This window comes from Phacochoerus africanus, chromosome 11 (assembly GCF_016906955.1).
Source record: "Phacochoerus africanus isolate WHEZ1 chromosome 11, ROS_Pafr_v1, whole genome shotgun sequence".
NCBI classification, from domain to species: Eukaryota; Metazoa; Chordata; class Mammalia; order Artiodactyla; family Suidae; genus Phacochoerus; species Phacochoerus africanus.
This window is the reverse complement of record NC_062554.1, coordinates 35326701-35351182: the sequence shown is the minus strand read 5'-3', so window position 1 is coordinate 35351182 and position 24482 is coordinate 35326701. Positions and strand designations below refer to the sequence as shown.

Sequence of the window (24482 nt, the reverse complement as noted above, 5' to 3'; positions counted from 1 at the left end):
TTAGAAGGTATTAGGTTGTTGACTAAATGAGCAAATGGATGAGTATTGTGTGCATGTATAAAAAAGAAAAATGATAGGGAGTTCTGGTCGTGGCTCAGTGGTTAACGAATCTGCCTAGGAACCATGAGGTTGTGGGTTCTATCCCTGGCCTTGCTCAGTGGGTTAAGGATCTGGCATTGCCGTGAGCTATGGTGTAGGTCGCAGATGCGGCTTGGATCTGATGTTGCTGTAGCTGTGGTGTAGGTTGGCGGCTACAGCTCCAATTAGACCTCTAGCCTGGGAACCTCTATATGCCACGGGTGTGGCCCTAGAAAAGACCGGAAAAAAAAAAAAAAAAGAAAGAAAGAAAGAAATGATAGGATGGGCAGAGGCAAGTAAAATTTCCTCTTTTGTTAACTGCAAGATATTTCCATTACTATATCATTATATTTCATAGAATATTTGACTTTTAAGTTTACATTATGATAATAATAAATACAAATAAAAATAGAACTGAAATGTACATATTTATAGTTTAGGTTCTGGGGCTCTAAAGGGAATAATATAAAGTAGGTACAAGATAATTTAAGTCTGGACTTTGGAAGAATGTAAGAATCATTTGGTATGTGACCTTGAAAAAAAAAATCTCTTAAAAATAGAAGATAAATTCCCTATGTCCAATCTTGATCTTTATCCCATTTGCCAGTGATTATGTGAAACTTACTTTTTCTTTTCTATTTTTTTTTTTTGTGTGTGTGTGTGGGGGGGTAAAAACAAGACCACTGTAATTTCCTGTCACAGTCTGAACTTAAACTTGACATTGATTGTATGAGCTTGGAGAAAACCCAGAAAATCAGTAGGGAAGTACTGAATGATTATACGATTAAGCTTAAGTGGAGGGTTAGGAGTTCCTTTACCTTTCTGACTGAATCCAAGTGATAAAAAAGAGTCATCACTTTGTTTACTTTATTTACTACATAAAGGTAGTGCACTTTATTATTGAACTATTTAATATGCTCTACAATTCATAAAGAGTAGTTATATTTTACAATGTTTACAAGATTCAGAAAAATGTCCTCAAAGGTATTGTTGAATGTTTTGCTTCTTTTTTGTTATTCTCACTGCACACAATTGAAGAATACATGGGAAATACTACTGAAATAAATTATGAATTTAACTTTTTTCTGTCTAAAGAGAAATATTATTTGCCTTTCCCTTAACTAAGGCAGAAACTTTTATGTTGCTGCTCTCTGTTTAATGCTAGTAAAACTAATTGATTTTATATCTCTAAAATTATCAAGCAGACTTTCCTTTTATCTTCTTCTAAAGAAATTGAGCTCTGGAATGCTTGTGATAGCAACAATAATGGAAACTATTCTATTAAGTGTTCTTGTATGATCAACTAAAATAAATTTAAACTGTTTAATCTTAGAAGTCACAATTCTTTCAAGACACAGAAAACTATTTTTCTTCAAAAATTTAGACTTTGCTTTCTTTACTTTTCAGTTTTTTGTTTTTGTTTTTGTTTTACTTTATAAGAAAAAGAGGAATAGTTGCGACCATGGCAATAGTGGCTAAGAGGTAATTAGAGACCCATTTCTAACCCCCACAAACTCCATTTGTACTAGGCTGACTGAGATCTGTAAAGGTGTTTTCATTTTCTGTGAAAACAACAAACCTGATGCATTGTAATGGGACTTGCACATTCAAATCAATTTGCTAAAAAGTAGGGTTAAAGAAGTAAAATTCATCTTTTTTTGGGGGGGGGATATAACCTCATGTCTCTTAAGTTTCTTCTTACTTTGCTGCATTTCCTGATCAAGCCAAGTTCCACATGCAAAAGCAGCTCCATAATGAAGCAAAAGCCACACTCCCTGCCAGTAATGCAGTGTGGGAAACTGCTGATGAGATTTCTTCTCTGTAGTAATTGGAATGCCTGATTTGTTCCCATTGCAACTTACACATTGTTACTTTAACATACGGAAATGAAACTCTTGTGATTTTTTTCAGCTAATACAACAAACTCTAGAAAAACCCAGTTGCCCATCATCTTTGGTGACTGAGATATTCTGGACAAGATAATCTGATATCTCACTCTCAGGAGTCTACCTTCAGAAACTTTGGGTGCTACTCGGTGCTCTTCCCTTAAATAAAAAAGATATCTCTTGCCTGTGTCTTCAAGTGAAGCTCATTCAGACTTTCATCAACAATAATTTTTTAACTTCCTTTTCAAATCACTGGTGATATATTGGTAAATATATAATAAATATAATATAATATAATAAAGTATAATAAACATAGATTCTGCTCTGATGGAGATATTTCAACAGCAAAGACAGACGGTTAAAGTCATGCAATACAAGGAATCCATTTTATTGCTACCTCCAATCTCTATCACTTTATCTTGAATTGCTGTTCCATTTTCATTTCTAATTTTCATTCCTAATTTTCATTCCTTACCCAATTTTTATCTGCTAGAACTAGTACCTGCCTTCTGGGCTTTTTCAGGCCTTTGTTTTTCACATTTGTTTTTGTCTGGAATCCCCTTACCTTTTTAATCTGTTCCTGGGAAAATACAATGTATTTGCATTTAAAATGTATGTTTTCTCTGTGAACCATTTCTAACTGTCTTGATTATATTCAGTCATCACATCTTCTGGGTTCCTGATGCACTTGTAATATTTCTGTTTCTGAACCCATCAAATTGTCTTATAATTATTTATTCATGTTTCTGAATTTACTAAATTTAGTAAATTTAGATTTACTGAAAATTATGTGTTTACTAATCTATTTATGAAGAAACTACTGCTTGAATGTAATCAGTCTTAGTGTAGAGAACATGTTTTCTTCATCTCTGTTCAGCCCTGCAGTGTCTGCAATGATGTTTGGCACATAGATGTTGAATTAATATATTAGGAATCAAATGAAGAATTGTTTAGTCTACTGCTGTTGACTCATTCCTACCATCAGGATGTATGCTGCTTAATCCTACAGATGATTCAAATAATCAAAACTATTGTCTCCAATTAGCAGATCTCTTCTTCAGAGACGACTCCTCATAACCGAAGCTAGTTTTCCTCTTCTCTGTGTTTCTTTTTGTCACTACTATCCCTTTCTTTTGTGTCTTTGAGATTTAAAAAAAAATTTAGTATGAAAAAAAATGGCCTTATGGCCATCAGCCAGTAACTAAAATGCTCATTTCCTTCCGGATAATGATGCAACCAGTTATGCCACAAGGAGGCAGGCTGTGTAAGCCTTTGGCTCTTTCTGATGCTCTGTTCAGAGTCAGAAATGTTTTTGGAAGTGGAGGTGGATTGAGCAGAGTTCTAGATTTAGTAAAATTATGTTAGAGAATTCTGAAAATCTGTAAATGCAGACTCTAAATAAACAGGTCTTATCTGTTGCCACACATTCGTTAATTTGCCAAAAATCCTGTCTGGGATCTGAGAGCTCACTTAGGTGGTGCTAGATAAAAAGGTAGCCTTGGGTTTAGAATAAGTTAAGTGGGGGCCATGTCCACATTTCACATTTCACTAGAAATGAAAACAGCTGCATTTCTGTTTGTGAGGACTTTTCTTTTTTCTAATTGATCATGCCCTGAGACAGGATTATTGACTTACTTTTGTGATGTAATAAGTCTCTGAGAGGTCAATCATGGCTCCTGGGCTTTTTGATTAATTGCAAATAGTATGACAAAGTCACTGGGTGTGCCAATTATCTGAGATTCACATTGTGTCTAATAGGACACTGAATTTCTTTTTCATACAGTGAAAGTGAGAATACTGCTGAAAGGGGCATCAATTAATTTGAGGTATTCAATAAAGAGGCAGTTTGAGATACCTGTGATCCAACTGTAGAGCCATTTTTCTCTAAACTTTTGCTAAACATCTATTTCATACTGTAAGGTTGGTACTTATCATTTTCCCTGATAAATTCTTGGTTAGACTCTTAAAAAACATCCTAGAACCAAAAAATAAATAAATAAAAAAAAAATAAATTGTCCTAGGGTCAATTTAGTTCTAGTTATCCAATGCCTTTGATGTCATTATCTACTGAATAAGAACTGGCACCCATAGCAAAATTCCTGAGATGCTTGATCGTTTTCTATGGTTTGAGCCTTAGTTAACCAGATAAGAGTTACTAACCAGAACAGAAATTGCTCATCAATTTATCTTCAGCAGAGCATAGTGCCTGACCTAAATAAAGTGGACACTCAATAAATATTTGTAGAATGAATGAATATACAGAAAAGACCACTTGACTGAGGTTTTACTTCATGCTTCTTTTCAAGGTATAGCCCATGTTTAAAACTGCATATTGATTCAGGATCAAATGCAATTGTCAGGGAATCTTCATTGGAAATAGCATTATCGAGTGAGCAGAGTTTTCAAGATAATCTCAGTCCAGTTCTTCTTATTTAAAATAAGGAGAAGAAGACTCACAGGCATTATGTTACTTCACTTACTTTTTAAAAATAAACAATTGAATATTTCTTACTCATCTCTCAAAAAGTGAAAACATTCATCTTTTTAAAGAAACATCCTAATTTGGGGGATATAAGTCAACTGACCAAAGGAAGAGGTAGAAGAAAGTACATGCCATCCCATTGCCCAGTGTAATGACTGTATTTCAGAGGATGAGTTATGTGTTCATAAAAGGAGGGCTTCACTGACTATAGAACACAGGAATCTAGCTGCATGACCCTGAGATTTTTTTCATGGCGGAGCAAAAACATGTGAACAACCACTAGCCTTAAGTGCTATTTTGTTCAAATAATCTTTGATGCCAGAAAGACAGTTAAAATCAAGTTTGCTGCTGCTTTTTTTGCTATTGGGTTAAACATATGAATCAAAGTCTTGCACTTAAATATTCAATTGAGGAGTTCCCGTCGTGGCGCAGAGGTTGGCGAATCCGACTAGGAACCATGGGGTTGCGGGTTCGGTCCCTGCCCTTGCTCAGTGGGTTGATGATCCGGCGTTGCCGTGAGCTGTGGTGTAGGTTGCAGACGTGGCTCGGATCCCGCGTTGCTGTGGCTCTGGCGTAGGCCGGTGGCTACAGCTCCGATTGGACCCCTAGCCTGGGAACCTCCATATGCCGCGGGAGCGGCCCAAGAAATAGCAACAACAACAACAATAACAACAACAACAAAAACAAAAAATTCAATTGATAAGGCATTAAATAAAATCATGAAGGACTTTTTGCAACCAATCAAGTTCAGAATTTAAAATCAATGGATATATGTGAAAATAAAATATGAAAATATTCCAACTATAAAGCACTTATTTTGATTTAAAAACAACTCATTTGTTTCCAGCTACATTAAGCTATTTTGAGCTATTTCATAAAATAATTGATATATTGTTAGATGGCGAAAACTAGGTAAGATGAATAAAGGCTAGTGTCCAAAATGGCATATTCCTTAAAGTAAAAGTTGAAACTTTTATATCAGTAACTGATCACCAATTCAACAAACACTCAAAAAAGACTTTTATTTTCGTCTGCCTCTGTAGAATATGGAAGTTCCCAGGTCAGGGATTGAATCTGAGCTGCAGCTGTGATGTACACCACAGCTGTGGCAATACCAGATTCTTAACCCACTGAGCCAGGACTTGGATTGAACTCACACCACCACAGAGACAATGCCAGACCTTAACCTGCTGAGCCACAGTGGGTTACTTTGGTTTTAAATTTCTTTTCAGAGTTTTTCCCTGCAGATGAGTGAATCAAATTGCCCACTGGGTTTAGAGAGCCAAAGCTGGAGCATGATACAAACAATATAATAAATCTAACTTTGTAGTTTTGTTATATTTCTATTGCCTTAAATAGCTCAGTGGGTGATATTTAAGCAAATTCTTCCATTTTTCCCCCCTATGGTGTAAATTAAGGCAGAAAAATCAATACACCTTAAACCACATTTTCAAATACTTGTTTTGAAATGTTTGAACGAATATATGGCTAACTGCTATTTTAACTAGCAATACATTTATAAGAAATAATTCATAGCATGAAAGTAATTTGGAAAACATGTACAGAAGATAAAGTGCTTCTTGAACCACAGTTGTCCATTTGACATATTTTGAGAGAAAACTGTGTGAGCTATTTCTGTAAGTTTTAAAAAATTGATACAAAGTAAATTAATTATGTAATTATTGACAGTATGCCATCACAATATGAAGTGCTCATTCATATAGAAATTTACTAACGCATCCCCTTATCCTCACCATCTTCTGAAAAAGGGCCACCTTTTGTCAAAGGCATTTTTTTTGTTTTTTGGAGGAAGACATAGATGGCAGAGGAGGATGTTGAGCTCCCTTCCGCCCATGAACACATCAAAAACACATCTACATGTGGAGTAACTCTAGGTGTAAACAAAATAGAGACTAGCAGAAATGCTCTTCCACAACCAAGGCTGTAAGAAAGATCCACACAGAGATGGGCAGGAAGGGAAAAGAAGCACTCAGATAGGGACAAGGGACATAGAAAAGGAGAGGGATATCACGGAATTGGATATCCTCCGTGGAGAGTCAGGGGTTTAAACCACATATTGGGGACCCCAGCCCTGGGATCCAACACTGGGAAGACAAGTCCGCTTAGCTGTTTGAAAACCAGTGGGACTTAACAGGAAGCTGTAAGAAACAGAAATTTCAGTTTTGAAGAACGTGCACACAAATCTGCTTCTGAGAACAAGGTGAAGCAAGCAGACTGAAAACTACTTGGGGCTCTGGCAAGTTTCCTGCAATTGCCGCAGAGCACACTTAAGCCCACACTGGGAACCCCTCTTGCTCTTGTGCAGCTCTGCTCTAGAGTGAAGGTGGCTATTGCTTAGAAGAGGGAAGGAGCTTGCTGGGGCCCTGCCCTGCATCTGAACAAGGCAAGGATGGCCAATGCCAGAAAGTAAAGAGGACACAATTTGGAAGTGGCCTGGGATCCTGACCAGTAGACAATGACAGCTAAAGTGTGTACCGCAGGCTATGCCAAGTGCCCACTCCAACCGCTCGTGATCCTGTCTTTACTACTGAGATTTTTCCTTTCTTATGAATTCTTACTTCTTATTGTAGCCTTTTCTTTTCCATTTACACTTCTTGTAGGGTTGGTTTAGTATTATAACAAGCCCCCAGGTAATATCACATTCAATGGTGAAAAGGTGAAAACTTTACCTTTAAAGCAAGGAACAGGACAATGAGGTCCATTCTTGCCACTTCTATTTAAAGTATTTGAAGGCCTATCCACAGAAGTCAGACAAGAAAAAGAAATAAAAGGCTTCCATGTAGGAAGAGAATAAGTCAAACCATCTTTATTTGCAAATGGCATGTTAATATATATATAGAAAACCCTAAAGTTTCTACCAAAAAACTATCAGAATAAATGAATTTAATATAATTGTAGGATAGAAGATTTATATACAAAAATCTGTTCTTATTCTATACACGAATAACAAACTATCAGGAAGAGAAAGCAAGAAAATCATCCCATTTAAAATCACATCAAGGAGAGGAGTAGACTCCAATCAAGATGGTGGAAGAGAAGGATAGGGGGACTCATCTCCTCTGACAAACACATCAAAAATACACCTACACATATAACAATCCTCACAGAATACCTACTGAACACTGGCGAATCTCAGATGACCAAAATTGCAAGAAAGATCACCACATAACTTTTGTGTAAGACAAACGACAAGGAAAAAAAAAAAAAAAAAAAAAGGGAATCAGGATGGGTCCTGAACCCCTGGGAGCAAGCTGTGGAAAAGGAAAGGTTCCTTCACCCTGGAAAGTCCCTTTACTGCTGAGGATTTCAGCCAGGACAGAAAGGGAGCTTCAAAGGCTCAGAGGTGAGTGCAGTAGCTGGTTTGCAGCAGGCAGAACAGAGGGAGACCTACATAGGCAGTCCTGGCCACTGGGATGCTGTTGCCAGCCTGAGATGCATGTCGGCTGGTGTACATGGGGGCTGGATGCTAAAACTCAAGCTTCAGATGAAAGACCTGGGGAAAGGACTGGGCTTGGCTGAGCAGAGAGCCTAAAGTGGCTGGTGTGTGGTATGGGTCACAACCAGGGGTTTATTTGGAAGGAGCCCAGGACTGGCATAGAAGTGAAGTGCCATTGTTAATGGGCACACAAAGGGAGGAGAGGGGCTGGCCACAGCAGCCTCATTCTTGGTGTATTCATACTGGGCATGGCTCCTCCTCTATGAGTTCTGGGAGTGCTGAAATGCAATTGGGTTGCTCATGCAGAGGCAGGTTGAAATCAGAGCCTATGCCTAGGGGCTCAGGACTCAGGAAAAAGAGTTGAAACCTGAGCTCTCTTCATGTGGCTGTGCAATCTATGGATTTATGCTGCAGCTGCTGACTGTGTAAACTCAGCACTTGCAGGACATCTGGGTGGATGACTGGTGCTTCCATGTCTAGAATGGGCCAGTGTTAGCAGCTATGGGTTTTGTTGGTATGCATATGGCAGTGGGGCCAGAATCTGGGCTGCTTCCAGGGTAAGTCCAGGTGTATGACTACTGCAATCTTGATACCTATTTCAGTGGACTGCCCCTAGAAATTTGTGCTGGTGGCTTTGTGAACACAGTGCCTGAGAGACACCAGGGTTAATTGTCTGCCTTCCTATGTTGAGGTGGGGCCAAGGGCAGTGCCAACAACAGTGTACTTTGTGAACCTGCATAATGGGTGACAAACGACAGCTCAGAGAGCACTTCACAGTGGATAGTGGCTCCTTTCCCAGTGGGAGTCCCAGTCCCACCTATCTCACACTGAAACTCATAAGCAGGTCTGGGGGCTTCTACTCCAACAAATGGTGAACAGACCCTGCTGCTGACAGGGCTGTGACAACCACAGAGCAAAGAGAAGGCCCTGCTCAATATCCAATGAAGGATCTGATCACAACACCTAGTCATGCCCCCTATGAAGGGGAAAATGGCCAGAACACACTGAGGAAGAATGTGTCAGGCATACATACTAAAAACAGTCCTTGTACCAACAATATTAGACTCACAGAGGCTACACAGGGACATTCCAACATATAAAAACAGCCCTCCAAGATCACAGCAGATAAAAGTTTCTCCTAAGCTCAAAGAGTAAGAAAAATAAAAGTAAAATGAAAAAGCAGAAGGACCACTCCCAACTAAAAGATCAAGAAAAATCCCTGAAAGAAACAAACAATGAAACAAACTTTTCCAGTCTACTAGACTCCAAGTTCAAAAAAGAGGTAATAAAAATGCTGAAAGAATTAAGAAAAGCTCTTGATAGAAATGCAGGTTATGTAAAAAGGAACTAGAAACTTACACAGAGGAACCAAGAAAAGTTAGAAAAGTCATTTACCAAGATGAAAGTTTAGCTAAAGGCAATAAATAGCAAACTGAATAATGCAGAAGGGCAAATAAGTGATCTGGAAGATAGAATAATGGAAATCACCCAATCAGAACAGCGGACAGAAAGGAAGATGAGAAAAATGAAAGCAATATATGAGACCTATGGGATAATATAAAACATAGCAATCTATGCATAACAGTGATGTAAGAAGGAGAAGAAAGATAAAAGGGGATCAAAAAATGTATTTGAAGATGTTATGGCTGAAAATTTCCCAAACCTAAAGAAAGAAACAGATATCCCTGTATGGGAAGTACAGACAGTCCCATACAAGATGAACACAAATGGATCTATGCCATGACATATTATAATTAAAATGATAAAAACTAAAGCTAAAGAGAAGATGCTAAAAGCAGCAAGAGAAAAAACAAAAAATTAGTTACAAGGGACTCCTTTCCCACATAAAGTTATCAGCTGATATCTCTACAGAAATGCTGCAGGCCAGAAGGGAGTGGCAAGATATGTTAAAGTCCTGAAAGTAAAAAAAAAAAAAAAAGACTTGAAACTCAGGATACTCTACCCAGCAAGATTATCATTTAGAATAGAGGGAGAGAGAATTTCCCAGACGAGCAAAAAAATAAAAGAATACAATAATAGTAAACCTACCCTAAAAGAAATATTGCAAAGTCATCTCTAAATAGAAAAGAAACAAGACTCTACAGGAAAGGAGAAAAACATAATTAGATCATTTAAATAAACCTGTACAAGTACACAGAATACATTTTTGTGTGTGTATGAAAATAATAACTACAATGAATGGCAAAAGGATAAACAAAAAGATGTAAAAGAAGACATCCACATCATAAAATGTGGGGAAGGGAGTAAGAAAATGTAGGTTTTTTTTATTTTTTAAGAATATGTTTGAGCCTGTATGATTACTGGTCTAAAGTAGATAGGAGGAGGTCTAAGATGGAAGAGTAGCAGGACGTGAGGCTCACCTTCTCCCACAAATACATTGAAAATACAACTACATGTGGAACTATTCACACAGAAAATTTGCAAAAAACTGACCAAAGACCTCAGGATTATGATAGAGAAAGACAAACTTTATAAAACCAGACAGAACAAAAGAAAGAAGAAAGAAGAACAAGAGAAAAAGAAGCACAAGGAAGCAAGACAGGACCTGTTCTCCCAGGAGGGAGCTGGAAAGAAGAATAGCTCCTGCACCCTGGGAAGTTCCCCCATCAGCAAGGAGATCAGTCAAAAACAGAGGAGGAGCTCTAGATAAACAGTGTGAAGCAGTTAAAAAGGACACAATCCTTCACAGATGGTCAGTGCTTTGGACAATGGGCAATTGTAGGTTGATGCCAGCAGGTGTTGGGAACTAAAACTCTGGCCTTAGAGTTGAGACCCAAAGAGGGTGCCTGGGCTGGCCATGTAGAGAAAAACTGGGGTTGGCCATGCAGAAACAGCCTGGAGGGATCACTAGTGGGTGATCACAATTGGGAGTGTCTAAGTGGAGACAACCCAGTTCGGATAGAGACTAGACACCATTGATTGGGGGTGCTAGAAGGAAGAGGCAGGATCCATCACTACAGCCTTGTTCTCTGCATGCAGTGGCTCAAGCTGCAGCACACTGCCTACTTCAGCTAGGGGAACCACTTGGTGGCAGTGGTTGCCAACATCAGCTGGGAAGCAGACCTGCCCTTAGGGTTACAGACTTCTGGGAGCAGGTGGAGTAACCACCTGGGGGAATAACACAAGTTCCTGGTTCCCGCCTGTGACCCCCACGCTAATGGACCCCAACCTGCTCCAGAAGAGCTGCACCCACTCCCTGCAAGAGCAGTAGTCTGCTCAACCAGGGCAAACAAAGGTGCCTTGGCTCTGCTCAGACTCTGAAGGGGCTCACCCTAGAAGAGCTGTCAGTGGCAGCGCCCATTCCCCATGAGAGGGCCACTGGTGCCTGCTGCCTGCCAGGAGCTTATATGTGGAATCTAAAATATGATACAAATAAACTTATTTACAAAAAAACCACAACAGATCCACAGATACAGAGAACAAACTTACGATTACCAACATCATAGAAAGGACTGGGAATTTGAGATTAGCAGATATAGACTTGATGAACAACAAGGTCCTACTATACAGAACAGGGTATCCTCTAATAAACATAACGGAAAAGTACACACACACACACACACACACACACACACACACACATATACATATATATATACATATATATATACTTCAAATCTCATACATATATGAGATTTGAAGCTGATACAAATACTTGAAAGATATATCATGTTCATGATTGCAACAATTAATATTTTTAAGGTGTCCATACTATCCAAAACAATCTATAGATTTAATGCAATCCTATCAAAATACCTATTACATCTTCACAGAACTAGAAAAAATAATCCAAAAATTTATATGGAACCACAAAAGATCCTGCATAGCCAAAGTAATATTGTGAAAAGCAAAACAAAACACAACTGGAGTTATCAGGCTCCCTGATTTCAAAGTACACTACAAAGCTAAAGCAATCAAAACAATATGGTACTGGAATAAAAACAGATATGTAGATCAATGGAACAGAGTAGAGAGCCCAGAAGTAAACCCTCACACCTATGGTCAATTAATCTATAAAAAAGACACAAAAATATGTAATAGAGAAAGGACACTCCCGTCAATAAATGGTGATGGGAAAACTTTATAGTTACATGTAAAATGGTGAAATTAAGACATTTGGTCATACCACATACAAAAACAAACTCAAAATGTATTAAAGCCCTAAATGTAAGACTGGGAACCATAAAACTCCTATAAGAAAACACATGTAGAACACATTCTTTGGTATAGGTTATGGCAAGATATTTTGGATCATTCCTGCCCAAGCAAACAAAAGCAAAGATAAACAAATGGTAAACTTAAAAGCTTTTTCACAGCAAGGAATTGACAAAATGGAGAGATAACTTAATGAGATAAATTATTCACCAGTGATATGACTGCTAAGGGATTAATATCCAAATATATAAACAGCCAATACAACTCAGGATTAAAAAAACCACAAACAACCTGATTAAAAAACAGGCAGAGAACCTGAATAGACATTTTGCTAAAAAAGACAGAGATAGACAAGGAGTACATGAAAAGATGCTCAACATTACTAATAATTAGAGACATGCACTTCAAAACCACAGTGAGATAGCACCTCACACCTGTCAGAATGGTTATTTTTGTCAAAAATCCCACAAGTGTTTACAAGGATATGGAGAAAAGGGTACAGTGTTAGTGTGAATGTAAACTAGTGCTTCCACTATGGAAAACAGAATAGAGGTTCCTCAAAAAATTAAAAAATAGAACTATCACACGATTTAGGAATTCTACTTCTGGGTATATATCTGAAGAAAATGAAAACGCTATTTAAAAAGATATATATAGGAGTTCCTGTCGTGGCTCAGCAAGTTACAAACCCGACTAGTATCCACAAGGATAGAGAGGTTTGATTGCTGGCTTCTCTCAGTGGGTTAAGGATCCAGTGTTGCTGTGAGCTGTGGTATAGGTCACCGATGTGGCTCAGATCTGGTGTTGCTGTGGCTGTGGCGTAGGCTGGTAGCTGCAGCTCTGATTTGATCCCTACCCTGGGAGCTTCCATATGTGCTCTGAAAAGCAAAGCAAAAAAAAAGAGAGACACACCCCAGTGTTCACGGTAGCGTTATTTACAATAGCCAAGATATAGAAGCAACCTGTGTCCATGGACAGATGAGTGGATAAAGATGTGACATTTATATACACAGTGAAGTATTACGCAGCCATAGAAAAGAATGAAATGTTGCCATGTGCAACAACATGGATGGACATGGAGGGTACTATGTTTAGTGAAGTAAGTCAGAAAGTCAGATATTGTATGTCATTACTTACATGTGAAATCTAAAAAATAAAGGAATTAACATAACAAAATAGAAACAGATGCACAGATATAGAGAACAAACTATTGGCTACTAGCAGGTAGAGGGAAGGGGGAAGGACAAGGCAGCAGTACAGGATTAAGAAGTACAAACTACTATGTATACAATAAGTAGGATTCAAAGATATGTTGTACAGTACAGGGAATATAGCCAATATTTTATAATAACTCTAAATGGAGTATAATCTATGGAAATATTGATTCACTGTTGTACAGCTGAAAATCATCGATACTTTAATAGAAAAAAATCAGAGACATTTTTCTGATCAGGATTACTTGGCCTTTTATTTTTTAAAAAATGCTTTGTTTGATTCTCTCAAATTTTCTATTGCTATTTCAGCTTATTAAAGAGGATGCTGAAACATAGTTATTGAAGTACACATACAAATTTCTCACAAAGTTTGAATTAGCTCTTATTTTTAGATGAGTCAAGAGTGACCCCAAGAACTATTAAAAGTGATTTTGTTTAGGAATTCCCTGGTGGCTCAGTGGGTTAAGGATCTGGCATTGTCACTGTTGTGGCATGGGTGATGCTGTGACAGGGTTTCAGTCCCTGACCTGGGAACTTCTGCATGCCATGGGTGTGGCCAAAAAACCAAAGGTGATTTTGCTTAGAGCTACAGGAATTAAAGTATGGACAGTAAAAAAAAAAATTCAGAATAGGAAATGGCTTTTCTTGCGGGAGAAATTTTATAGGGCAATTAAGAACAGAACATTTTTACAGTAGAGTAGACTTTGTTACAACATATGAGATTTATACTTGAGTGGCATTTTAGAGAGAAAAGATTCTATTCATAGTCTCATTATTACTATGAAGTCATGATAGAAAAGAAACCCTTTAGAATTCTGTAAGAGTTGAAATAGAAATAATAATGGTAAACACTCAAGTTTTCTAAGTTCTGGGGATCTAATGTCTAATAGCACGGTGACTATAGTTAACAATACTGTATTATATACTTTAGAGTTGCTAAGAGAGTAGATCTTAAATACTCCTATCCTTAAAAAGAAATGATAATTATGTGAGATGTTGGAGGTGTTAGCTAACCCTACTGTGGTAATCATTTCACAATATATTTGTGTATCAAAAAAATCATGTTGTATTCCTTATACTTACACAGTGATGTATGTTAATCATATCTCAATAAAACTGGAAAAAATAGAAGTCACAACAAAAATGTCTAATTTCCTTCGCAAAAGCTTATTTAAGGCTTATTTATTCAATAAACCTGCTAGGCCTCTGAAACGGGTGCTTTAGTCACTCAGTTGCCTTCTCCAAAGGCAATCTTTTAAGCACAAGTCTTTTAGCATGTGGAGGGTCTTTCTGAGCCTTACTCATTATCTGACAGGAACTTGGCAATCAAGGAAGTTCTTAGAATTGGCTGCTCAGTGGGATTCATGAGGAGTTATTTACAAAGCTTCAGTTGTTTACGTCAAACAACTCAAACTCTCAATATAGGGGTTGGGAATGGAAGGGAGGAAAAGTGGGAGTTGGAGCTGAGGTGCCTAGGTCTTGCTGAAGAAAGTAAGATGGTTTTTTAAAAAAAATCGGATTCCATAAATGCACACTAAAATGTTCATATACCTTGTTACACTGATTATTAATCATATTATTACAATAATAATCATAATTGCAACCTTAATTAATTTTTGGACTCCCTAAGGAATAAACTTGAGTGATGTAAAATTAACATTTTCTAATATAATATTAACATATTTCATCAGTCAATTTTTTCATCTATAAAAGGATACCAGGAAGAGAATAGATTCCTCTTACAGTACAGTCTGGCTTTACCAGACCTTTAAAAGAAATTCATGCTTTTCTAATTTTAACCTTTCCAAATACTAATATATTTGAAGAAGGAAACTTATGGCATCTAGTTTAGTGTCCTTGGATATCAAGGAGGAATCTCTGAAACGTATCTTGGTTTTGATCTGTATAGATGAGTATTTAAGTTATTCTTATAAATAAACCTCCAAATTGGTTAGTTATTTTCTATAATCAAATCATATTGCTATGCAAATAAACTGTATATAGCAAACTAACCAACAAAACATGCTACAATACTGTCTAACTAACCTAACATATTTTAGATAAATATGAGCAAACATTTTTAAAACCACTAGATGGCATTCATTCACTGCAATTTTGGCCAAATTGCAGAAGAAAATGTTATCATGATATGCAGGGCTATGGGGAAGGCAAATGTTATCCATTATTTGATAATATTTTTCTATCATTTAACACAATGAAAAAATTCAATTTTTATCTTTTCCTGTATGTTTGAATCCCATCAACAAACACTCATTGAAAGCTTTATTTAAGGATTCTTCCTTTGAGAGGTGAATTGAAAACCAGCCTCACTGTAGCGGTAATATATTTACTTACAACATCTAGAAGAAAATACGCTATACTTTCTAATACGCCACATCATTTTATTTTATTTCATTGCTTTACTAATTCATGCGATTATTTCTTATCTAGCTATTTCTCTAAAGGTTAGCAAAGTACAGAGTCACAAATATTAACATTTTCTAACATTTTAGATGGCACTGATCTTTAAAAATCAATGTTTATGAATATAGGAAGTCAACAGCTCTTGAGTCACGAAAAGTTCTTTCTAATGTACGTCTTAAAAATGTGTGAGAAATAGTGCTTCTAACTGTAGTGAGAACCAAAATGGCCTTTGGTGAGAAAAGATATGACTTAGTCTTGGAGATTAATAAATCATGGCACAAAAACTCCCAAACTCCACATTTCAGGCTAAATGATTGGGAGAAGATATCGATTGGCCAACAAAAGTCAACTCTTTTTGTAGACAGTCTAGGTTAATAAAAACATAAAATCCAGGACTTACCTGTTCCAATATATTTTGAAGCCGCTCTATCTCACAGTCTATTACAAATTTCTTCTCTTGTCGTCTATCAAGTTCTTCTAGAAGTTGTCTATAGCTCACATCATTAAAATTTTCCACACATATAGCACTGACATGCCAACCATTTTGTCCCGCTTTTTCCATAATAGCTTGAAGTATCGAGTATCCTAGTGAGGAAAAAAATTCAGAGGGGTTACTAAAAACATGCCCTTAAACAACTTTTACAGGAACTAAGTCTACATTAATATTTTACTTTCCAAACTATACAATGAATTCTTAGTAATTTAAAAATCTGAGTGGCCATTTCTAAATCATTTGATTTTGCTTTTTTTACGGAGGGCAAAAATGTTCCTTACAAATATTTCTTGAAAGAAGTAGCAGCACCCTACCTTGAGTAAGCTCTCAAAAGCTCTCTACTGGAGAATATTTCATTGCTTTAGATACATTTTTTTTTTGGTCTTTTTTTGCCTTTCCTAGGGCCACACACGAGGCATATGGAGGTTCCAAGGCTAAGGGTCTAATGGGAGCTGTAGCCGCCGGCCTACACCAGAGCCACAGCAACGCGGGATCTGAGCCGTGTCTGCAACCTACACCACAGCTCACAGCAACACCGGATCCTCAACCCACCGAGCAAGGCCAGAGGTCGAACCTGCAACCTCATGGTTCCTAGTTGGATTCATTAACCACTGAGCCACGACAGGAACTCCTAGATACATTTTTGTTGAGATAAACCAAAAACAAAATCCAGCACCACCTGTAGTTAAGAAAAATTTTATAAACTTTCTGTTAATTTTACCCACTAGACAGAATTCATTTTGAACAATTGTTTTGATTCTCTACTTGAGCAAGGGAGTAACAGTAGCTTTGGGTTCAGCTATGGAAGAGAGGATATAAAATAAATATTGCAACAGTCTTTATTAAGGATTCATTATTGTAAATGGAAAAGGCATTTTTAAACAGTTCCTGTCTTGGAAGGGAACTGATGTAGACTGGGGGTGAATCGGATGAAAACTAGATGAGGTAGTGGGCACTTAAACTCATATTCTAGTAGAGGAAACAGACATTCACATAAACACAAGTAAGTTAGTTTAAAACTGTGTAATGATGGCTATTCTCAAGATAAAGTGTTAGCCTAAGGAAAGGTTTGCTTAAATCTGCCTTGATGAGACAAGGAAAAATACCAATGAAGAGAAACAACTTGAACTGGGCCTTGAAGGTAGAGAAGATGCTTCTAAGATTGCTGAAGGAATATTTATCAGTTGGGGGCAAACTTCTAGAGAGGATGGAATGGTCTTTACCCTCTTGATCCAAATCTGCCTGCATGTGGAAAAGAAGTCACAGGTCTTAGTGTCTAGGTTAAGAAAGCAGGGCAAAACATGTGAACCCGGCACTTAGAACATTTCTTCATGCCAATATTGTCTTGAAATCTTGCTTCTTCCGACTCTCAGTTTTGAGTTTGAATGTGAAAAAAAGGGAAAAGAATCTTTGAATCTGATATATGGAACTTTTAAACAAGGATTGTTTAGGATAAGAGCCTGTTGGTTATCTTTTCCCATTGTGGCTTAATATAAAAAATGCTAATTTTCTTTAAGAAGTTCCTGTTGTGGCTCAGTGGGTTAAGGACCCAGCATTGTCTCTGTGAAGATGTGGGTTCGATCCTTGGCTTCATTCAGTGGGTTAAGGATCTGGTGTTGCTGCAAGCTGTGGCATAGGTTGTAGATGCGGCTTGGATTTGGTGCTGCCCTGGCTATGGTGTAGGCTGCAGCTGCAGCTCCAGCTTGACCCCTGTGATTCCATATGCTGCAGGTGTGGCCATAAAGAGAAAAAAAATTCTAACACTTATTTGAGCTCACTTTATGGCAGCTGCCTATAGTTTCTCCCTCTCTTGGTCCCTGGAGCTAGACTGGAGAGCTGGGTAGATTAAAAGTGAAAACTTAAAATGAATGCAAAGCATTTGTGAGATAAGAACACATTTACTCACTTTTCTGATTGATATGTGAGTCACTCAGATTCAAAGATTTTGATTTTTAGGTATGTTTTTCTACAAGTTTGAGTTTTAAACATTACGGATATTCAGTTAATAACAGATGGGACCAATGATGAGATCATATTTGAAATATAAATTACCTGACATCCTGCCAAATGAACTACTGCGGCAGTCAGGATTCATTTTTTTCTAAACCAAAAAATAATTCCCCAAAGAGGAAGAAAGAGGGCATGTTAATTCCTATATAATTATTCTAGTACATCTATTGCTCCATTTAGTCTTTCTTTTTGTGATGTGTGCTCATAATGATCTGAAATCCAGTACTCTTTCCCTTGTTTCCTATTTTATGCATATGTGACATGACAGTCTGAGTCCTGGCTTAATGTCATCAATCAGGACACTGAGGGATTCTCCTGGGTACAAAAGCCCCTCTGTGTCCTCCATTTCTTGTTTTTAGAGAAAGGCTTTAGTCTCCTAGGCCTTCCCTGAGTTCCACAGAGCAGACTCAAGCTGTTACTAATTAAGGAAATGAAGGAACACAGAAACAAAGGAGAAGCAAATCCAAAGAGTGTTGGAGAAAACAGAAAGCCCAAACGGATTGAAAAGAAAAAAAGGCAGAGGCCAACTGGGAATTGAAAATCTTGACCGTCACATAATGTTCTAAGTAAATAATAAAAATGCCTCAACCATTTTTTTTTTTTTGGCTTGCTTTGAAAGAAGTTAAAGGATCACAAGACCACTATTTACTAATTTGCTTTGGAGGAACAATCAATCAAAATCACCAATGACACACTGAGTCACAAGACAGTGGCAGGAAATCTGCAACTGAGATCTTATTGAGAAGCTAAAATTACAAAGCACCTCCTATTCACGCTTTTATGCTTTTAAAAAACTTGCACCTTGGCCAGCCAGCAAGATGGATCTGAGACAAATATATGTCTCTCATCTTCTCCTGAGGACAGCACTCTCTTGATGAATAAACATTTCTCTGCTCCAAACTGTTTGTCCTCACTATGGATCTGGTACACAAACTTGGGTTCGACAACATTAATGTACACATTCATACCTCATTTATTTTGTTACTGGGACCTGCTTTCTGATAGTGAACCAAAGTTCTTTTATTCATTTTTGACACCTATGAACATGATCTTAAAAATACCAATTGACATCGCACGTTTCCCTTTTCCCCTTTTATTTACTGTCACTTCAAAATATTCAAAAACTTTTTGTTTGACTTCCTTGCATATTGTAAAAATAATAACTTGTGACCACACACATCAAAATAGTCTTCTTGAACCCTGGGACAAATTCAAAGCTTGGCACAATTCTTTAGATATTGTCTCTTTTGTTATTGTTACTTCATGTGGCTATCAGGCTTCAAGTTAGTGCTATGCTGTTATTTTCCTGCCTACAGGAATTTTACAGAATACTGAGCCACACACCTTTTGATGAAATTTATATATGTTTCCAGCTGCATAACAGATACTGAAAGATTCACACTAATAAAACAAAATAATAATTTAAATTTGACATTTTATCTGACTTTTCAGATTTAGAAGTGACAAGAATTGAAATAAAACAAAACTCTGGGACACAATCTTTGTTAAATGGCCAATAAATTTGACTACCTAAAAAGAACCATTAATCATAGTCAGAAATAAGAGGCATCTTTTCAATACAGTGCAAAGGGCACACAATTATAGTTTCAGAGCCTGGTTGAAAATTTGATTTTTTTATAAGCTATGTGTGATTTTAACATCCTCTTTTATTTCTTCAATGCTATTCAGATGTAGGTGTCTTATTTATTTGCCAAGATAGTTGGGAATACATTGTAACTCCGAGAAAATACTGCTATTGAATCTGTTATATAAACTATATATATTTTACAAGGTAAGTCATACTAATTCTACAATATAGATTAGAAAATCTATAGCACAATATTGTTGGTTGGAAAATGAGTACTACAGTTTTAGGTAAATATCATAAGACTAATGGGGAATTAACTTCTGTAAAGAATTTTTAAAGTCTTGCTTCTATTTTACAAAACTAACATTTTAATTTAATATAATTTATTGAAAACAAAGACATCTAATATTCTTTAAGCTATACCAGGATAAATTTATATTTCTTGTCTAGAGAAGACTTCAACTATCTAACACAATTGATATTCAGGTAACCAACCATTATGCAAATTACACAGTATTGTATACAAAACTTCATAAGAACCAAAATAATTTTATTAGAATAGTAGTGAAAAGGTATGAAGGACAAGATCACATTATGGATTATTATAAGTAATTAAAGGCTTTTTCATGGTTCCTAAAGAACACTATCAATTACACATACAAATTAAAAAAAAATGCTGCTATGTAATGATCTTACTAATTATGCTAAATAGACTCATAGTGATATAAGCAGTCTTGAGCTACTGTATCCTTAGAAATCAACACTTTTTAAATTATCCATAAAAAATGACCTATTTTGGACAAGTTGCCCCATCTAGATATATGGCTCCTAGTAACACAAGCCGGACTTATTTATTTGATGTTCTCTTTTGCAAGAATTATTTGATTCAACTGTCTGCACACAGGGGGACAGGCAGGGAGTCAGGAGAAATTTATGTCAGAGTGAATATAATTTCAAAAGGAGTGAGTTATCTATATGCTATAAAAAACCCCTTCACTTGATAAGGACAGAAAAGTGCTTTTTAATTAGAAGGTCACTTGTGCACTCAACAGAAGCAGCATCGATGGAATGTTGAATATGGAAGTCATATTTCAGAGAAGTAAGAAACTGAGGAGACAATGAGAAGTGAAATGTAGAAATTATGAAGGAATATCATCAGAATAATAAAGTAATGAGGTGAAGGATATGTCATTATGATAAGTATGAGTTAGAGAAATATCAAGGCCATGGAGCTGGTTTGGGAAGGAGGGGATTGAGTCTGCCCCATGGGGCACTGTTGAGCTTAAAAAGCTTAAAAAGCAGCAGCAAAGGGAGATGGCAGCAGTTTGTACTTCCTCAAATTAATCTTGTAAACTGCTATGCAGGTACCGACTACTATCCAGTTTCTCTGATCTTGCACAATTACTGGCATCCAAAGCTAGTATATCAAAGAAAAATATGTGCATGTCTGAAAAATCTTTATGTTGTGTTTTAACCTCAGTCGTAGAAAGGGATATGATTCTGTAATCCTCACCACGTTTTTAATGCCACCATGTTGTAACTATAGAGAAGATATAGTAATCATTTAGTTTGGATTCCTTCCAAAGCAGCTTAAGTACTGAAATAACATGTTCAAAGGCTACAGTCTATACTCTTAAGATCTCAGAACACAGAAGGAGTAACCAACATTGTATCTTGTTCAAAATTATCTGTGGCTATGACTAAGGTATTTGTTTATGTCATAGTTCAACATGGGCATAGCAAAAATAAGCAAAGATCTTCCAACTTGAAGCTACACATGTAAACCAGGAGTGATATGGAATGTCTTGAGTTTTCTTTTTCTACAATCAAGAATAAAAACAGAAAATCCAGAGTTCCTGTAGTGGCTCAGTGGTTAACGAACCCAACTAGTATCCATGAGGATGCGGGTTCGATCCCTGGCCTTGCTCAGCAGGTTAAGGATCTGGCGTTGCCATGAGCTCTGGTGTAGGTTGCAGACGCGGCTTGGATCCTGCATTGCTGTGGCTGTGGTAAAGGCTGGCAGCTAAAGCGCTGATTCAATCTTTAGCCTGGGAACCTCCATATGCCACGGGAGTGGCCCTAAAAAGCAAAACAAAACAAAAAACAACCCCTCCCCCCAAAAAAAAACAAACCTGAAAATCCTTCTTCAAATGGTCACTTTGGTTCCTAGATTTTCCTTAAGTCCTCTCCTATTTTCTGACAATAATATTTATTGTCTCACAACCCCTACACTCAGTGTTCATATTTAATTGAGATATAGGAGAATTTGATACTTTAAATTTTTTTTTGTCTTTTTGTCTTTTTTGTTGTTGTTGCTATTTCTTGGGCTGCTCCCGCGGCATATGGAGGTTCCCAGGCTAGGGGTTGAATCGGAGCTGTAGCCACCGGCCTATGCCAGAGCCACAGCAACGCGGGATCCGAGCCGCGTCTGCAACCTACACCACAGCTCACGGCAACGCCGGATCGTTAACCCACTGAGCAAGGGCAGGGACCGAACCCGCAACCTCATGGTTCCTAGTCGGATTCGTTAACCACTGCGCCACGACGGGAACTCCTGATACTTTAAATTTTTAAAGTTTTCAGTCAGTTGCAACTGAACCTAACCCTTCTATATAGTTATATAGCAATTATTTTCAGCTATTTGCCACAGGTTTAAGGCATTAAACACCTCTTCCCCAGAATGCGCTAATGCTATTTTTTTTTTTCTTACTTCTCTTGGACTTTTCTAGAACTAGACCATTGGAGAATTTTATTTTCAGTACAAAGAATGGCCTATCCCATTAATTTTATATTCACTTGTTTACATGGCAACTAGACTGATCTGTGTCTGGTTTGTTTCTATCTAGAAACAATACAGTTGGATCTCACAAGAGCCCTGTGAAGTAGATATTACTATCCCCACCTTATACTGAAGAAACAGAGATATAGATTATGTGATTAATATAAAATTATTACCCTAATAAGTGGCAGAGCTACAGTTTGAACTTAGACCTTCCATGTTCAAGCCTAGGAACTTTTGCCCCACACTTTTGTGAATAGAGAGAGGAAATAAAATTAGAAAGGAAGATTGAGACTGTGCTGTGAAAGCCTTTAACAGTCATCATCAACTCCTATCTATCATGAACACATTTTATATTTTAGCATATTCTGTCAGTGTTATCTTTAAAATATACCAAGAGTCTGACCATTTCTCCTTATGTTCGCTGCTATTATCCAGGTCTAAATCACATTACCTCTCATCTGAATTATTACAACTATCTCCTTACAAGCTTCCTTGTTCTGCCTTGGCCTCCTTCAGACCATTCATACCATGAGTACAAGCAAGCCCTCAAACCTCTCACTGATTCCTTACAGTAGCCTTCATGGCCTCATATCTCTGATCTCATCTCCTCTCACTCTCAGGTATCCCTAGGAAACTTGCTTCTTTGCAGGAGCAATAACCTGTGGTGGTATTCTACCTTAGGCTTTTGCCTCGGTGTGCTCTCTCCACAGTGGGTAAGGATCGCCCTTTCACTTCTTTACCCAAATAATCTCTCTTCTATGAGCCCATCTGGGCTACTTCCTTGACATTTTCAAGTCCCTTGTCCTGAGATTTCCCATTTCCATTCTTTGCTTTATTTTTCCCTAATACCCTAAACCACTATATTTTATCCAGTTATCCTTGTTATTATTTCCCCAACTAGAATACAAGCTCATGAAGGCAGATTTTGGTTTGTTCACAGTGTTGGAAGAGTGCCTGGCAACTAAAAGACACTCAGTGAAACTTCTGAGAAGTAAAATAATAAAAGTTGAATTTTACTCCTTGGGCAACAGGGAAACTTTGGAGACTTTGGACCAAAGAAGAATCAGATCTATAAAATTACTTTCATAATACTAGAATTTATAATATTAGGGGAAATGAAGGATTTAAGTAGAAAGAGGAGAAAGATAATCCAAGGAGGAGGACATCAAAAGTAATTCAGGTGTAATGCAATGACTTCTATAATCTAGATTAGTTCTGGGGACAAAAACAGAGATAAAGAAGAATGTCAGTTGCTTGCTTTTTTCTAAATTCTATGCATTTTCCCTCATTCTGTAGTTATCTATATAAGACCCAGGATATTTTTTTTATTATGGCAGGTGGAACCATATGAAATTAGCATTTCTGTTAGTCTAAAATATTCAAATTTCAGTAAATGCCTTTAAATCTAGAGATAATTTCTGAATCTATGATAAATAATATTCAGCGGAATCAGTGTGACATGAAAATGACTTAATTCATATAGTTAGACCCTAAAAAAATGTGACAGGTAGATGCAAAAACTGGGGCAGAGGGAGGTCTGGGAGTCAAGAGCTCTGCACTCCTTAGCAAGTCCTTAGGTTCACCCTGGAAACTGCTCTAGAGGTTTCATGATCAGTCTTCAAAGCAACCATATATTTTTTAAATGTATTTTTTTTTTTGAGATTTGTTTTATTTATTTTTATTTATTTATTTTTTTTATTTTCCCACTGTACAGCACGGGGGTCAGGTTATCCTTACATGTATACATTACAATGACATTTTTCCCCCAGCCTTTCTTCTGTTGCAACATGAGTATCTAGACAAAGTTCTCAATGCTATTCAGCAGGATCTCCTTGTAAATCTATTCTAAATTGTGTCTGATAAGCCCAAGCTCCCGATCCCTCCCACTCCCT

At 37.2% G+C, this 24482-nt stretch overlaps 1 protein-coding gene across 1 annotated transcript in view; it reads right to left on the bottom strand.

Annotated features, from left to right (window-relative positions):
* GRIA4 (glutamate ionotropic receptor AMPA type subunit 4) overlaps positions 1-24482 on the bottom strand; it is a 250640-nt gene that overhangs the window by 105547 nt on the left and 120611 nt on the right. Inside the window, exon 3 of the mRNA XM_047754351.1 lies at positions 16118-16302. Coding sequence (XP_047610307.1) covers positions 16118-16302 — 185 coding nt within the window. The remainder of the gene's footprint in view (positions 1-16117; positions 16303-24482) is intronic.